The sequence below is a fragment of the Carassius gibelio genome, chromosome B1 (genome assembly GCF_023724105.1).
Source record: "Carassius gibelio isolate Cgi1373 ecotype wild population from Czech Republic chromosome B1, carGib1.2-hapl.c, whole genome shotgun sequence".
Lineage (NCBI taxonomy): Eukaryota > Metazoa > Chordata > Actinopteri > Cypriniformes > Cyprinidae > Carassius > Carassius gibelio.
In genome coordinates this window covers 35,122,179-35,140,498 of record NC_068396.1, presented here as the reverse complement: position 1 = coordinate 35,140,498, position 18,320 = coordinate 35,122,179, and the positions used below count along the sequence as shown (strand labels likewise).

Here is an 18,320-nt window from a genome sequence, read left to right as displayed (position 1 = left end):
GGTGCTGCTGAGCACACTTCAGAGCGTTAAATTGCTGAATGGGACATTCTACGTACTCGTAGACTCAGTGAGCACACGCAATTTAAGTCCACGAGACCGAAAGTCCACATGAAGTGCACCATTTGGGACAGAGCCTGACATGATCATCTGACATGAAACCGCATCAAAACTGTAACATTATGGAATAAAATGTTGACTGCTGAAGAGCTAATTATTACAATCAAGATTTGAGGTGTTGACCAACTCCATCTACATTTTGATTATCATTCTGAATCCAATTCATATTGGATTCACCATTCTTTTTCCAACTTTTTGTTCGAAATGTTATTTCTTTATTTATTTCTTTATTTGTAACTAACCCACATTAAAGTGTTTAAAGAATGGATGAAGCTAGAACGAAATGTTTTTGTTTACAAGCAGATACCTGTTCTTACTTTGGATATTTGTATGTTCATATATTAATGTAAAAAATAAATTAAAACCTAAATAGGGATATAGTAGTATACTTAAAGTATGATATACATTTCACTTAAAGAAAACTTATGAGTATACTTGCAGTATAAAACTACTAAACTGGTAGTTTACTGAGACTATACTTCAGTGTACAAAGTATTTATTTAGTAAACTATTAGTAAATCAAATTCTTTTAGTATAATTGCAGTACAAAATACAAACATAGAGGTAAACTAGTTGTGTACTCAAAGTTGCTACTGTTATACTTAAAGTATACTTAAAAGTATAAAAGTGGGCCAATTTATTCCCAAGGAGTATTGAAACAGTACACTTACAAGTATACTACTGGAACACTGATATTTGTATACTTGCTACATGAAGTATACTTAAAAATATACTTGAACTTTACTTAAGTACACTTAATAAAATAAACTTGAAGTAGACTACTTTTTGGTAAGGGTTTACAAGTGAAAGATATAACACCAACATGTCAGAGAGAGAGAGAGAAGACAAAAAAAGTAAAACAAAAACAACAAAACAAAAAAAACAAACAAAAAAAAAAAAAAAACCGGTTCACGAGTTGGAAAAAGGACTGCAGTCTTTAAGTCATTTCACAGATTTTCAGTGGGGGTTTAAGTCTGGGCTCTGACTGGGCCATTCACCTTCTTCTACTTTAACCACTGTATGCTCAGTTTTGCTGTGTGCTTTGGGTCAATGTCATGTTGGAAGGTAAATATTTTTCCTACTGAAAAAAAATTGCCATTAAAATCACGCTTATTGCTGCAAAATACAGTAGATTACAGCCTAATAATAATAATAATAATAATAATAATAATAATAATAATAATAATAATAATGATAAAGAAAATTCCCATAAATTCAAAATGTACTAATTTAGACAGGTTTGTCTTGTTTATAATAGAAAGAGATACGCATTTATATTAGATATGTCAAACTGTACTCTGGTTGTTTGCTTTCAGATATTTGTTGGTTGCCTTGGGGATTATTTTGATTGTGGGTCTTTCTCTGGCACTCATTCTAACACTCACTCTAAAACCCACTGTAACACCAACCTTAACAGCCACTGTACCCTCCTCTGAGAAGTGTTACACTAAAGCAGTAGTTGCTGCAGATGCCGGGACTTGCTCTGAGATCGGGAGGTATGATTTCAAAGGGCCACATTTATGTTTCTGGGAGAGATTACTTGCATGAATGATGAGACTTTTGCAGCCCTAGAGTTTACACTACTCATATGGGCTCATTGTTTTTCACCTAAATTAGCACAGAACTTTTTGTGTTTGCAGGGACATCTTGAAGACACATAACGGTTCAGTAGTTGATGCTGCTATCGCCACTCTGCTGTGTTTGAGTCTGGTTAATGCTCAAAGTATGGGAATCGGAGGAGGGGTGGTTTTCACCATTTATAATGCATCAACAGGTACAGGAGTTTTGAGAGAAGTTCTTTTCAAAACTATTTTAACTCTTCAAAAAACTTTATTTTTGCATATTAACTCTACACACAAACATAAAATAATTAGCCACATACACGCCAAACTACACTCAGATGTGGAAAATGTAAATGTAGAGCACTACTCTACTCTTTCAAATTAATTGTAAAGACATTTAATAATGTCCTTAATTTTACCATCATTTGGAGCCCGAAGGGGGAACATAGTCACGTGACAGACATTGATGAAGCTCGTATGTGTTTGCAGAACACAAGCCATGGACGGTTAAGACAGCTGACTCCACTGTGTGACCCTTCTCTCTCTCTTTCTTACTCTTTCTCTATCTCACACACACACACACACACACACACACACACACATACACACAAAAAAACATTCTTAATCTCTTGGCTGGGGAAAGGATGACATCACCTCTGCTTTAAGCTGTGCCCATGCATCCAGATCCATGGCACTTTTTCGAGGTACACAGACAGGATAGGAAATTCTATTTCATCGTACGCTTAACTTCGAATGCAAGCCGATCAAAGATTTTCAGACATTATCAGAAGCAGCTTATTGGATTTGCTAAACCACTACGGAAGTAATCCTCATAGCATCCCATTTAGACATCTCAAATTGTTCTGTGTATTGAACTCTCCATCAGGTGACGCAAGCCTATCTGGTGCTGTGAGTATTGAGCTCTCACCAGATGCCAGCGACAGCCTCCCGGCTAGAAAACTTTACCTTTTCATATTTTATGGCCAGAAGGCTTACCCGTTTGATGCCATGGGCTCCCACCAAACGTTGGTGAGAGCTTCCCAGTTATTCAACCCCAACTTTCCCATTTTATGGTTGGCGAGATTTACCCATCTGGTGCCTCGAGTATTGAGCTCCCACCAGATGCTGGTGAGAGCCTCCTGGCCAGACATTTTTACCTTTCTACTCTACAGCCAGCGATGCTAAACCGTTTGATGCGTGTGCTCCCATCAGACGTCGGTGAGAGCCTCCAGGCTAGGTAACCTTACCTTTTCCTTCCTATGGCCGGCGATACTTACCCATTCAATGCATGTGCTCCCATCAAATGCTGTCGAGAGCCTCCCGGACCCACTACTTACATTTCATTCTACGCCCGGAGTGGTTTACCCATTTGATGCCGTGAGTAGGAAGCTCCCATCGGATGTCGGTGAGAACCTTCCAGCTAGACAAACTTACCTCCATCCTTACCTCCATTCCATCCTTTGGCCAGTGAGGCTTACCTATTTGATGCGTGTGCTCCCATTGGATGCCGGCAAGAGCCTTCTGGCCAGACAACCTTTCATTTTTACAGCCACCAAGCTGTCATTATGCACTATTCACTATTCTGACCCAGCCGATACAGCGAGCACAAAGAACCCGATGGGTTCGGTGGGGTTCGGGCTTAATTTATATCACCTTACGCAGGCTCAGGGCCGGGCTCGGGCTTGCACTCCAGTGATTAAGTTTTGGTTGCACCAGCAACTAAAGCAAAGTCTGAAGTGTGGAAAAGTTTTGACCATGTTTATAATAAGAATAATAAGTAAATAATGGCGCACCATCAGTGAGCGCAGGAACGCGCTGAAGCCATCTTCAGTGGATTCAATCATTTTCCTCCACAAAACATTTAGGCTTAGACTAATCTCTGTGAGTAAAGGTTTTTCAAATGATAACTAAATATTCATTATTCATCTTAAATGCATAATGTGGACAGAGTATTTACACTAATGTTGGCATTATTCTTTTATTAAATGTCAGCTGCTAGTGCGAAAGCAAATCTGGCAGAGCCTTTATCTTAATTTCGTTATAGCCATTCTTGACTAAAGGCAAAAGAGCTGTGTGTGTGTGCACACATTTGAATAATGTCGGGCTGTAAATGGGTTCAGGCTTTTAAAAAGCTGTCAGTCAAAATGTCGGGCTCGGGCTGAAACCTGTCGGGCTTGGGTCCTGTCGGGGCAAACTTTTATGGCCCGATTAAAGTTCGAGTACTCTAGTTTCGGGCCATTCCTGAGCTCGGAACCCTTCCCAGGACAGCACACCAAATACACATACCATAACTCAGCTAATTATTTGTAAGTGTGAATTCGTGAAACACAAAAATGTATAAAAGGTTCCATTACCTTGTGTCTTACATTGTGGCCCCGTAGAAGCAGATTTGTAAAAAATAGGATAACGATTGCATCATAACCTGTGACTCTCTGTCACACAGTAGAGAAATTATCATATGGACAGGAGAAGAAGCTCGCAGGCAGTCTTTTACTGTTTATGGGGCTATCGGGGGAAGTGGAGGCATGAAGTCAAGGGAGAAGCCCATAGAGAGTCCATACAAGCAACGGGACAGAATTATTCAACAACATCTGCAAGATTCGTTGGGTGAATCAGATTTCTCTTAGCACAGCGATTAGAAGATTTACAATTGTCAGACAGGTTGCTCACGTGACATCTATGTCATCAAGCTTGGTTTGAGTCAGCGCAATACGCTCGACCCCCTGGACGTGCATGCTTCTATTTGACTTCCTTGTCTCCGTTGAATCCAGTGGGGTTGCTGTGTCCATTCCTTTTACTGTTTATGGTCATAAGTTGCTACTGCTTCTTCGCCCTTTGGACTTTTTGCACAAGAGCGCCCTCCGGCTTTGAGTATGAATGAAACATACACTGAAGGAGTGTGTTTAGCACTCTATAATTCACATTTTGGGATAAAACACCAGGTCATTAATAGACTATATATTATTTATTTTTTATTTAAATATGGATATAAATATTTATAGATCAGCCCTTGAAAAATCTCAACGTGAACAGACCAAAAAAGTGTGGCGGATGATTTCGTTTTATTAAAATTATTGTTAATTCTACGTCCATGACAGCAGCTGTTCATCACCAATGCTCAGTCATCACTCAATTATAAATACATCTCATGTTAATATTCTACTTTTGCAGATAATAATCATGACAATTGCCTTTATTTTAAAGTTAAAAAAAAATGTTTAGTCAATAACACACAGACCGTTAAACAACTGGAAAACTATTTTTTGTAGTAATGTTTGTGTAATGATACAAACTCCATAACTATGGGAAGAAAGAGGTGGGATCCGGCGGACAATCAAAATAAAACTTTAATGCTCAAAATAAACATGTTTACATAATAAACATGCTCTGGTTTTATATCCCTCTATCTCCTCCGTGGGACTCGAGAACGGTGGGTCGAGTAGGTGTCGCTCATTTCCAATCACTCCACCGGCCTCGCTCCTGTTCCCACGTCTCTCGGCCCCACCCCACTCGTCACATAACCCCATTGCCCCTCGCAGGCCGGGGGGTAGCCTCGAGACTGCGCTCTAATATATATATATATATATATATATATATATATATATATTTATAAATATATATTTACAGTGCAATTATGGTGACACACTTAACAGACAATATAGGTTTTTTTTTTCATCAGCAAATCATACCTTGACCAGGTTCCTGGACCAACCTCCATGTTGGTCATTCAGATTTTAAAGTTAATGTTATGGGTACAGGCTTCTACAGTATGGATCCAAAAGAGTATCAATAAAGATAAATGCACACACTACATTCACATATGCACACACAGGATTCATACATGCACACACATAATTCATAAATACACACACAGGATACACAAATGTGCACAAAATTCACAAATGCACACACAAAATTTAAAAAGCAAAGAAGATTCAAAAATGCATACAAAATTCAGAAATGCACACACAATTCAGAAATACACACACAATTCAGAAATGCAAACAACATTTACAAATGCACTCAAGATTCACAAATGCACAGGACAAGATTCAGAAATGTATTTCTGATGCACACACACACATGTATCTTGATTTACAAACTGCTTGCGGTCTGTGAACTTCACTGCATTTGTGTGTGAATTTTGAGACTTGACTTGGCTCAACACACAAATGCCTTTATTTAAACAGGGAGTGACCTGCAACCAATCAGATATCTCCCTTGTTTTAGCCAATCACAAGAATAAACCCCACGTGGGGATTGTTTACTTATAAGCCAATCAGCGAACGACTCACTTTCCTCAGCAAACAACTCACTTTCCTCACGCAGCGAACGACTCACTTTCCTCACACAGCGAACGATTCGCTTTCCTCATACAGCGAACGATTCACTTTCCTCAGCGAACGACCCACTTTCCTCACGCAGCCGGCGACCATAGCCGGCGACCCACTTTGCGCAGCAGGAGACTCACTTTCTGCAGCCGGAGATTCACTTTCCTCTCGCAGCGAACAACTCACTTTCCTCATCAAACGATTCACTTTCCTCACGAGTCACTTTGCTCATGCCGCGAGCGACTCCCTTTCCTCAGCGAACGACCCACTTTCCTCACGCAGCGAAGTTGAGCGAACGATTCACTTTCCTCAGCGAACGACTCACTTTCCTCACGCAGCGGACCACCGACTCTCTCTTCATATAGGGACCGAATATTATAATTAAAGTGATTTCTATATTGCATCCAAAATAATATTTAGATATATTTAAATATTCAAAAAGGTGAAATATTTTTTTTTTTTGACTTTCATTAAAATATTTCAAATTTATGAATCCATGGTTAACTTTTTCTGCAGTCACAGTCTGGGCTATTGAGACATTTTTTAATTTATATTTTGTAAAAAATAATAAAAACTAAACCTGAATTGTAATCTAAACATCTGTATCTTCATACTATTTCATAAATAAGTAGGCTATAGGGAATGTGAAGGTGACGTCACGCCGTGTTGCATTATGGGTCCTCCGCCATATTTGCAGGATCGTGCCCTATACCGCTGTATTTGAATTCGTGTGTTGGAGGCTGTGTTTGGATTTTCTGTCGAGATTTTAATAAACGTCGATATGGTTGGCCAGTACTGCTCGATCAAAAACTGCCATAGCAGGTCACACGATCGTTCAGGGTGGAAACTGAACAACGGAATACGTTTTTTCAGCTTTCCTTCCTGGAAAAAACAACAAGGGAAGCAGGTGGAGGAGCTGACGAAAAGATGCCGGATCGCCTGGGTTGCCGCAATCAGGAGAAATTTTTTTTTACTTTCCAAAACATCCCTGCATCAGCGAGAGTGTGTTCGCTCCATTTTCAGTCAGGTGAGTTCTGTGGTCTCTAACTTTGACCTAAATACAATATTTTCATTTTGTTCTTATTGTCTTAAACGTCGGTGTGTGTTGACTTCCAGAGCAATGCATAATTTGTGGCTATCAACAGATAATGTTCCATTTGCAACAACAATCACAATATCTAAGAAGTTGATTATATATATATATATATATATATATATATATATATATATATATATATATATATATATATATAGTGTGTGTATTAGTGTGTGTGTGTGTGTGTATGTGTGTTGAAAGTATATTAAGATGTCCATAATTATCTATAACCTACAAAATTGCTGTATTTACAGGACAACCAGCATTTGAAATGCTGGATACTCATCCTGACTGGGCACCATCTTTGCTTCTGGGCCACAATGAAGTGAAAGGGATGAACAAAGAGAGGTTTGCACGTCAGTTAAGAAAATATCTCACACATCAGGTAATTAGCAAGAGGCCAGGAGAGGAGAAAGAACAAGAAGAGTCTGCTGTGCTCTTACAAACATGTCAAGTGTTGTGCAGTGATTGCTAAATCAACTGGTTTGTAAAAACGTTTGTTAAAAGTTGTACAAAGCAAGAGGTGTTGTGTATTGTATATTCCTTGATGATTTGTAGGATAGCTGATGAATGATGTTGAATTTGTGGTTTATGTTAGCAGATGATAAAGACAGGCCACATTGCATGAATCAAAAATTATTTATTTTTTCAATGAACAATTTGCTTTGATATTCTGTACATATTTTTACATGCCTTTTTAAAATGTTTCTGACTCAAGTTTTTATTTAACTGCTTCATAAATACATTAAGTGAAGTATCTGTTTCTGTACTGATTGTATCCACAGAGACCCTTTAAAGGGATAGTTCACTTTAAAATGAAAATTCTGTCATCATTTATTCACCCTCAAGTTGTTTCAAACCTGTATGAATTTCTTTCTTCTGCTGAACACAAAGGAAGATATTTTGAAGAATGTCAGTACCCAAACAGTTACCTGGAACCACTGACTTCCATAGCAGGAAAAAAAAAAAATACAGAAGTCAGTGGTTCCAGGTAACTGTTTGGGTACTGACATTCGTCAACATGGGAGCATGTCTCTGCGACTCAAGGCATACACGTACAGTGGGCTGAGGAAACTTCACCATTGGTGTTGATAATAACCCAAGCCTTCAGAGGAACTTCACTAAGGCGCTGGGAGTGCATCACCTGTACATAAAGACAGAAATGTTAATCAATGACAGATACATTTATTATCTGATTAATACAAATGAAATGTAGTTAATTTGTGATTAATAAAAGCAGAACCACTTAAATTATCTTGCTTTTATGCTTACACTGTCAAACTAATTTGTAAATGTAAATTATGTATTTCAATGTAAAAATAATGTAATGTAAATTATTGATTGTACATTATGTATTCATTTCTAATCAACATAACCACGTGTTACAAAAATAAATCTGCCCACCACAAGCAAAATAAAACTGGGTTTTTAGACAATTTTGACAATTATAACCAATATTTTTTAAATGCAACTGCTCAAGCCCACTGCTTATGACTCTTTAAAATAACATAACTTCAGCTGAATATTTAGCATTTTGTTTGTTTTAATAACTTGGCCAAAAACACAAGTGCCTTCTTATGAACGTGTTGATTCATTGCACAAAAAAACAACAGAGAAAGAATCAATTTTACAGAATCATTAAGATACTTAGGTATTAAAACATTGTCAGTAAATAGCATATTTATTTTAGCTGGTTTGCCAACTGCCATAAAACTCAGACAGAAGAAGAAGTGCCATCTTACCTTTGCCAGTACGACTGTGCTCTTGCAGTTAGGCGGCCTGTGAATGAGGAGTTCTTGTACCCAGCCGCTGCAAAACTGTTCATGGGCTTGAAGGGATTTATAGCTCTTAAACTCCTGCAAAGTGTACGCACTCAATCCTAAAACGAGGTAATTGACGATATCCATATATGTGATCGGAGGTAGTGCGTCTGGATCCGTAATCCAGTCTTGGGCTGCTAAATCATATGGATCTATCTTGTTTATCTCGGACAGTTTGTCTAAATAACGTTTTTTTTTGTTTTTTTTGGCAGTGGCATTTAGTTTCTCCCGATAGGGTCCCTACTCTTTTTCTTTCAAATTCTCCATTTCTTCCGTTCTTCAATTTTACCTCGTTTTAGCCGAACACACCCACAATTAAATGTCATAGCAATGGTTGGCGAAAACGTAAACAGAGATCGTGCCTCTAAACATGGCGCCCACGTCCCATAATGCAACACTGCGTGACGTACCTTCACATTCCCTATAATATGCCCAGGCATATCGGCTCTGTGAATGCGTTCATGTGATTGGCTTATAAGTAAACAATCCCCCACGTGAAGTGCGTTCTTGTGGTTGGCTAAAAGAAGGGAGATATCTGATTGGTTGCTGATCATTCCCTGTTTTTAAAAAAAAAAAAAAAAAAAACATTTGTGTGTCAAGCCAAGTCAGGGGAGTCACAAAATTCACACACAAATGCAGTGAAGTTCACAGACCGCAAGCAGTTTGTAAATCAAGATACATATGTGTGTGCATCAGAAATACATTTCTGAATCTTGTTCTGTGCATTTGTGAATCTTGAGTGCATTTGTAAATGTTGTTTGCATTTCAGAATTGTGTGTATTTCTAAATTTTGTATGCATTTGTGAATCTTCTGTGTTTTTTAGATTTTGTGTGTGCATTTGTAAATTTTGTGCACATTTGTGTATCCTGTGTGTGTATTTATGAATCCTGTGTGTGCATATGTGAATGTAGTGTGTGCATTTATCTTTATTGAGACTCTTTTGGCTCCATACTACAGAACTACTTTGTCAACCTTTTATTTCCCTCTGATTTGGGGGAGGTTATAGTTCAGATCCACATTAGAACTGTGATCCTTTGACAGGAATTTTAATCCAGGAACCACAGTGATGGCTATGACCATTAAACCTCCAACACTTCACTGCTGAATGAAAATTAAAAGTTCATGTTTTCACTCTCAGGAACGGTGGAGACGATTAATGCCAGAGAAACTGCTCCAAACAATGCATCAGAGAACATGTTTGGCAATGGGACAGAGATAAAACCAGGTAAACCACTAATGATGAGCATTTTCCAAACTTTGACCATTATGATTTTACAACACTGAAAAGATTCAGTAAGCACATGTTGCCATTAAAACAGCAAAGTGAATTTCTCTTTTGTTTTTTGCTATTTTAACCACTGAATGACTAGATCACTCCTCTCTGTTTTGTAATGAATAGCAGGATTGTTTATAGCTGTACCAGGAGAACTGCATGGTTATAAGCTAGCACATGAAAGGTATGGGAGACTGAATTGGAGCGAGCTGTTTCAGCCCAGTATAAAGCTGGCACGCAATGGATTTAAGATTGGAAAGGCCTTGGCCAAAGCCATTAAAAAGAATGAGAAAGATATCCTGAATAGTACATCATTGTGGTAAGAATAAGTGATTTCTTAAGTAGTGAAGTAGGATTTATTATTATTATTATTATTATATTTCATTATTATTATTATCATTATTATTATTATTAATACTGCTACACGGTCACTGTTTATATAACATCATCTTGCTTCTGTTCTCATCTCTCTTTTTTCCAGTGAAGTGTTTTGCAAATCAAAAACCATCATCTTGAAGGAAAATGATTACATATCATTTCCCAAACTAGCTTACACCTATGAGAAGATAGCAAACTACGGAATTAGTGCCTTTTACAATGGGTCATTGACTCCGAGTATAGTGGATGAAATCAAGGCTGCAGGTTATTTAATGCTAAAATGTGACCCTTCTCGTATATATGGGTCTAGTGATGTAATTTTATCAAAGCATAAACAAATCTGTCTGAATCCTTGTATCTCATAACACAGGAGGGATTATAACACGTGAGGACTTAATGAATTACAAGCCAGTGCTAAATGAGCATGCATTAAACTTCACTGTGGGGAATTACATGTTTCATGCTCCTGATGCTCCATTCGGTGGACCTGTGCTCGCTCTGATACTCAACATACTCAAAGGTCAGTGAATATCTACAGGGCTGCTAGTCAAGCGGAATTTAACTGTTGTGCTCCCCATCTCTTCCATACATGACTCAAGTGTGCAAATTCAGCCATTATTATTTTAATTATTAACATTTTGCAGATTATGCAAAGTGTATGTAAAATTATGATCACATTTATACAGGCTACTTGGAAAACAACAAGGAATACAATATGGTTATAAAACATTTTTGAGCAGAGCTGAGAGTGAAAATTATTATGAAAAATAATCATTATGGTTCATCTCAAATAAATAATCATTTAATCTCAGGTTACAACTTGTCAAGCAGCAGTGTGTCCCCTGTAAGGAATAAGACTTTGACCTATCATCGTATAATAGAGGCGTTTCGCTTTGCTGATGAGAAAAAAAGTAAGCTAGGAGACCCAAGAGATGAAAGCATTAAAGAGGTGAGTTCAACTCTATTTATGGATTATTTAGGCCTTAAAATATTAGCAAAAGCAATAGCTGTGTGGACAGTGTTTTGATATACAGCGCAATCCCAGCTTGGATCCAGACTCCAGGTCCTCTGCTGACCTCATTGTTTCCTATTTTATCTACACTACTCTGTCAAGTTCAGGCATACAAAGCCAAATATATAACTTACTATACCATAGAAATGATAGATATAAATTTGTCCGGTGCTGTGTATTCCAAGTGTTGAATCCATACAATGGCTTTGTGTGAGAAGCAGATAGAAAATTAATCTTTATTTACTGATAATGCTCCTGCACTGCTGTTCCATGTTTATGAATTTTGTCACAGAGTGTTTTACAGCTTGTCAAAAACATGACCTCAGAAAGCATTGCGAACGGAATCAGGATTAAGATTAAAGATGACATTAAACAAGTGATATACGATGACAATGAAGAGAATTATCCAGATGACGATCGTGGCACGTCTCACCTGGCCATCATAGGAGAAGATGGGAGTGCTGTGGCCGTCACCAGCAGTATCAATGACTAGTAAGAGAAATTTAAAGACATAGAGAGAGATCAGAGTTTCTTAATAGTGGTAGTTGCATTATTTCAAAAGTAAGGTAATACTCATAATAATTTAGCTAACTGCTAATTTGTCAGACTAGTTCTCTTCCAACATTTTTGATATTATCAGAGCCAGTGGGACAGGTTCTTGTAGCCTTTAATCGACCAGTGAGCCTCTTGTTACACTGAAGACAGACAAGACTTGTCCTTGAGCATTTTTATCTGGGATTCATCTAAAATTAAATTACTTGTGAAATGAGAATGCATAGAATGAAACCTGTTTATTTAAAGTACTTTTTTAACCATTGAAACGCTCACATGGTGAGATTACTGCATGAAGTACATTCTAAAGAGTCGTATTTCTCTCGTTCATGTAGTTTTCTTGTTCTTATTTCAAAAAGCAACCTCTGACAGAGGAGGGAAAGATTTTAAAGGGGTCATATGATGTGATTTCAAGTTTTCTTTTATCTTTGGAGTGTTACAAGCTCTTGGTGAATAAAGAAGATCTAAGAAGTTGCAAAGTAAAGTCTCAAATCCAAAGAGATATTCTTTATCAAAGTAAAACCACACCCCCAAAATGTCTCGTTCAAGTTAATACTTGTCCACGCTGCCCTGAAATGTTCGTTCTAACATGCCCCCCATATCTCTATGTCACTATGTGGAAGATTTTCATAACATCGGCAAAATGTTCATGCAAAGAAGGCAGTGTACCTTTTATTCTCGTTGTAGCTCCTGCTGCCATGTCATATAAACACTGTGTGTTTGGTTGTGAAAGTGAAACTACTTTGTTTGGCCTTCTAAAAGAGAACGATATCCGCTTTGTAATATCTGGAGCTGATCTGTGCTGGTCGTTAAGTAAATACATCAACTTTCCGCTGTGATCGGATCGGCTTTCACCATGATGTAGCAGAGTCCAGCCCTGGATCATCACATGTGGTTGTAGCCGTGTGTGACGCAGTTTAGTTTGAGAAAGCAAAAATACTTTGGTCTTCCAAAAGAGCACATGATAAGAAATCAGTGGTTAAGTTGTATTTACAACATTGTTCCAGAATGGTTCAAGATGCGTGCAACACATTTTATGGAGGACTGCCATCTTTTTCTGACTCACAGTCACAGTCTGTAAGTAAGTATGTGTAAAGTATTTGCGACTGATGATTCAAACGTGAGTATTGAGCAGTGTAGAGTAGTGCTTGTTGTTTGTAATTTCTCCAATCACAAATGCAGACATGGTTTTGTTCACTTGATGCGATGCAACACATAAAAACACAGTATAAGTCATTATAATCAGTAATTACGTCCACACATCACAGTATAGAGAGGGGCATAACATTTCCATCACACGCTTGAGGTGTTAGACTATCACAACTCATTGGACTGCTGGCCAATCAGAGCACACCTTGCTTTTCAGACCGATGAGCTGTTTAAAAATGTATGCGTTTCAGAAGGCTCTGCATTTATCCCATCCAAAGTGCACACACACACACACACACCTGGAGCAGTGTTCATCATTTATGCTGCCATGCCCAGGATGCAGTTGGGGATTCGGTGCATTGGCATTGCCGGCCCAAGACTCGAACCCACAACCCTAGGGTTAGGAGTCAAACTCTCTAACCACTAGGCCACGACTTTCCTTTGTACAGTATGTGGAAAATAATGTTGTTGTTGTTGTTGTTGTTGTTTTCATTACACCAAATACACAAAATAGTGTTCTTATTAACAACATCATATGACCCCTTTAACAAGAACAATCACTTACAAAATCAAGTTGCTTTAAACTTCCTAGTGTTCAGCAATATTTACATTAAACAATGCTAACAATATTTACCCAAAAGGTTTATTTAGCCCTTTATTTATTTATTAAGATTAATTTGTTTAAAGGGTCTTGTAACGACTCATGAAGGATTTGTTTTGATTAAAAGACTCGCACTTCAACTGATGTCTTAACATTGGCTACGTTCACACTGCAGGCTGAAACTACCCAATTCCATTTTTTTTGCAGCTATGCGACCTGTATCTGATCTTTTCATGACAGTCTGAACGACACAGATCCGATCTCTTCAAATGTGACCCAGGCCACTTGGGTATGTGGTCCTGAATCCGATACGTATCCGATCTTTCGAAATGCGACCTCCGTCTGAACAGCCAGGCCACATGTATCCGACCCATACGTCATTGATACGCTACAAACGTCATAATTCTGCGTTGAAGTAGGCGGGAATGAGAAGAGCCACTCACATCAGTAACCCACCACTCCTGGCTGCGACTCTGCACCAACACGTTTCTCTGTACCGATGTTGCTAACACTGCTCCACAAAACGCCATGGCCAAAAACCTTGCTCTCCTCCTCCTTTTTAATTTTCTTCTTAAAACGAGAAGATTGTAATTGTGCTGGCTCCGTTGGGAAAATAACTTTAATATTGCAAAAAGAGCTCCACTGTTGACTACACTGTTGTTGACATCCATGTTTAACATTAGCTACTTCCGCAAACAACGAGTGACATTGTTCATCGTTGAGTACTCTTCTGCGCATGCGGGTCACTTCTGAGTCATTTCACGTTCACACAGGAGATCACAAAAGTTCGCATTTAATTGGAAATGTGAACGGCCTTGCAAAAAAATCACATCTTTTTAAAAAATCTGAATTGAGCATTAAGCCCTGCAGTGTGAACGTAGCCATTTAGTATCTTCTTCACCTCTATTATCACGCCATCATGACCTATTTTGACACCACTTGACACCTTTGGATAAACTTGCTAATTAACTGGTAAAATCTAAAGCAAAAACAAACACCAGGAGCCAGGAGATATGTGTTTATTTTCTTATTTTAAGCATAATCTCTACACAATCAGGCAGGTTTCAGTCTGTGTAATTCTTCATGTGGTTCTGAAATAAATTCATAATGCATTACACGAACTTTGAGAAACAGAATACCTTTTTTTGCAAAGTAAATAACTGTAATATTCAGAAAGAAAATACACTTTACCTGGAACAGCTACATTATTTTTACTTAAAAACGAAATGTTAATGTACTTTTTAGTGTCAATTTTTTTTATAAAGCTCTGTTAATACGCTCTTCTTTTCAATCTTGTTGTGTGAATCTTTGTGTGTGCTTTTGTGTTTTCACAGTTTTGGCTCTAAGGTGAGGTCAGACTCAACAGGTATTATCTTTAATGACCAAATGAATGATTTCTGTAAACCCAAGCAAAATGAAAATGCATGTAACAAGAACAACCGAATTACACCAGGTAAGAAAAAATATATATAATTATAATAAAATAATAATAATAATAATAATAAAAAAACTTCCGTGTTTGAGTTACATTAAGTACAAGCAAAACTGCTAAATATAAATATAAATTTTCACATGTAAAATACAATTTGTTTTGACAAAGGTAAAAGGCCACTTTCATCAATGTGTCCCACAATCATTTTGGACAAACACAGTGGACAGGTCAAAATGGTGGTCGGAGGTGAAGGTGGGACAAATATCACCACATCAGTTGCTCAGGTAGGAAAAAATACAGTAGTGAGTTGAACATTTTAAGCCTTACTCAACATCACAGAACATGAACTACTCACCATCAGTACATTGACATTTGATTGTTCTTGAATTATTATTCTCAAATTCTCAACAAGCAGCTAAAGGGGTGTTTTAATAAATAAACAATTTTGTTTGTGAATTTGACTTCTATCTAACAACCCCTTTCCCCTCTCCTGTGTCTCTTATCTCAGGTGATCCTGAATTATCTGTTCTTTGGCTATGACCTGCAGAAAGCTGTTGAAGAGCCCAGAGTTCAGATTACGGAAACTGCAACAAATGTAGAAGACCGCTTTGATGTGGTAGGATTATTTTACACTTGTATACTCTGAGACAGATTTACAATGTCAGAATAGTTATTATCATTTTCTCTCTGTGTTGTTTATGAATGCAGAGGGTCACTGATGGCTTGAGGCTGAAGAATCATACTATATTTCATGAAGCTGAAGTATCAGTGGTCCAGGCAGTGGTTCAAGAGGGGGACAAAATCTGTGCTGAATCTGACTACAGGAAAGGTGGCTATCCTGCCGGATACCAAGAACCAATACTGTAAAATTTAGTAGAGATGCTAGGGATGTGTCCCTATCAATATCCAACAACTATCCAATTGTCCTAGTGGCTAGAAAACACACTGTGCTATAAGGCTTGAAAAAGATAAGGAAGCGTGCATAAACTTAACAGGGAATACAATATGTAAAAGTTATAGAAGACCAAAAGAAAAAAGACAGCTGAGATAACATACATATAAATCACATACAAAGACATTTTTGGACAACTATTTACAAAAGGACATTAGTGGATATAATGACAAAATACTTTGATCTATGTAATGTATTGTTTGTTTGAACCAAATAAAACTGCAGTGACTTATGTTTTGTCTTTATTTAACTGAAGGACAATAGAGGGTAAGCGTGATTTTACCAAGCACAACATGTTCAAGGATCAACATCCTTGTTGATCTTGAAACAACATCCTTGTTAAACCTGGAACAACATCCTTGTTAATCCTGGAACAACATCCTTGTTAAACCTGGAACAACATCCTTGTTAATCCTGGAACAACATTCCAATCAGCCAATCAGAATAGAGATATAACATTTCAGGAAATATCTGTTTTAGGCTTATTATCAGAGTTAGGTGCATCTACACTCTTGTTAATCAGCTATCATTTCCCACTGATTTTAGGAATAAATTAGCGCTCATCTGTCACTTAGTGTCATGTACACACTCTTTTGTGAATCTCACACCCAGTTTGAGCACCAGCAGAAACGCAGGAGGACCAGGAGAACACAAAACTACACACTTTTCTATTAATAAGCCTTTGGTTGCTGTTTTTCCACAGCTCTGTTGGAATGTAGTCTTAATATGTAAACACAAAAACTCATACATTCATGTCAATCAAATTAAATTAAGAACAATCTAGTGATTGAAAAATGAAAGAAATATTCTGAAAAGAAAAACTAAAATGAATTTACTCAAAGGTGTTTATGAGGTAGGGGTAGGGATAGCTTTATTGTTTTAATACATATGATACTTTACACTCTATATGTTATTATTGCATAAATGTTTTATAATGTACTACAATACTGAGGTGCAGATATTTTCCACTATTTGCACTAAGTATAAATATAAGTACTTAAAGGTACAAAGAAAATTGCAAATAAAAACTGCTATTGTTATAATGTGAGCATCTGTCACTAATTCCTCATTAAGCTAAAAGATTTTAACAAATACACCAAAAGTTAAAGAGACTGAAAATATAACTTGTTCTGATTGTAGACCACACAAATGACACTGATGTACACACATACAGTCATGGCAAAAAGTGATGTTGTGATGTTTCCTGAAACAGAAAGTAACACAGTGGCCTGTATTTAGATCTGGAAGGAATCTTATTGTTCTGTGCAAAATGAGTCTCTCATGAAATGATAACTGATATAAAAATGTTTAATATTAGAAACATTCATAAAGCAGTTTACCATTAGAGACTATTAAAAATCACAAACAGTTCAGCTGTATGAAGACGATCGTCTCTGTAGCACACACAGCAAAAAAATCTGAGTGAAATTAACTCTGCTGGGAATACACGTGAGACCACACTCAAGAGTGTGAAAGTGTTAAAATAGGAGTGTTAAATTAACACTGAAGCAGAGTTAAAGTTAATGAGAAAATTAAGTGAGTAATTGAGGGATAATTGGCCATTATTGACGAGACCTGATGTTAACATGCAGAATCAACAAAGATGAAAATCACTTTGTTTATGTCACCATTATAGTGGTCAGTGTTTGGTTTAGGTGGGCTCTTGAGCTTTACATTTTTAAAGCCAGATTTTGTTATAATTTAATTGTAACAAACAGACAAGAAAAAAATCAAAACATGGGCATTTGACCTCAATCACCAAACTCAATTAAAGACTAAACCGATTTGATTGACTTCATTGATTATAACAGCCCTGTGATTGTACAGTAACTGCTAATTAAAATGATTTCTTGAAAGTTGTTCTGATAATAAAAAAAAGCTAGTTTTAGGCACACACATACATCAAAAATTAGTGTAGGAATCTCAACAACGGTGACAAACAGCATATTCAGAAAAACAGAACAACTCAATTAGAAAACAAACTAATAAAAGTAACATAAAAAAACAAAAATAGAATAGTAAGAATGAAGGAAATTACTGAAAC

The 18,320-nt window shown here is 37.3% G+C and overlaps 2 protein-coding genes across 8 annotated transcripts in view; both read left to right on the top strand.

The window, feature by feature from the left end:
- LOC127948937 (glutathione hydrolase 1 proenzyme-like) overlaps window positions 1-16,508 on the top strand; it is a 34,792-nt gene extending 18,284 nt beyond the window's left edge. The window contains exons 2-13 of the mRNA XM_052545805.1: window positions 1,434-1,613; window positions 1,758-1,891; window positions 10,066-10,152; window positions 10,327-10,519; window positions 10,682-10,842; window positions 10,949-11,098; window positions 11,391-11,527; window positions 11,883-12,082; window positions 15,227-15,345; window positions 15,493-15,608; window positions 15,833-15,940; window positions 16,033-16,508. Coding sequence (XP_052401765.1) covers window positions 1,434-1,613; window positions 1,758-1,891; window positions 10,066-10,152; window positions 10,327-10,519; window positions 10,682-10,842; window positions 10,949-11,098; window positions 11,391-11,527; window positions 11,883-12,082; window positions 15,227-15,345; window positions 15,493-15,608; window positions 15,833-15,940; window positions 16,033-16,191 — 1,744 coding nt within the window. The 3' untranslated portion in view covers window positions 16,192-16,508. The remainder of the gene's footprint in view (window positions 1-1,433; window positions 1,614-1,757; window positions 1,892-10,065; window positions 10,153-10,326; window positions 10,520-10,681; window positions 10,843-10,948; window positions 11,099-11,390; window positions 11,528-11,882; window positions 12,083-15,226; window positions 15,346-15,492; window positions 15,609-15,832; window positions 15,941-16,032) is intronic.
- The window catches only part of LOC127949407 (NACHT, LRR and PYD domains-containing protein 3), a 156,056-nt gene that overhangs the window by 122,374 nt on the left and 15,362 nt on the right, over window positions 1-18,320 (top strand). The gene's annotated exons all lie outside the window — the stretch shown is intronic.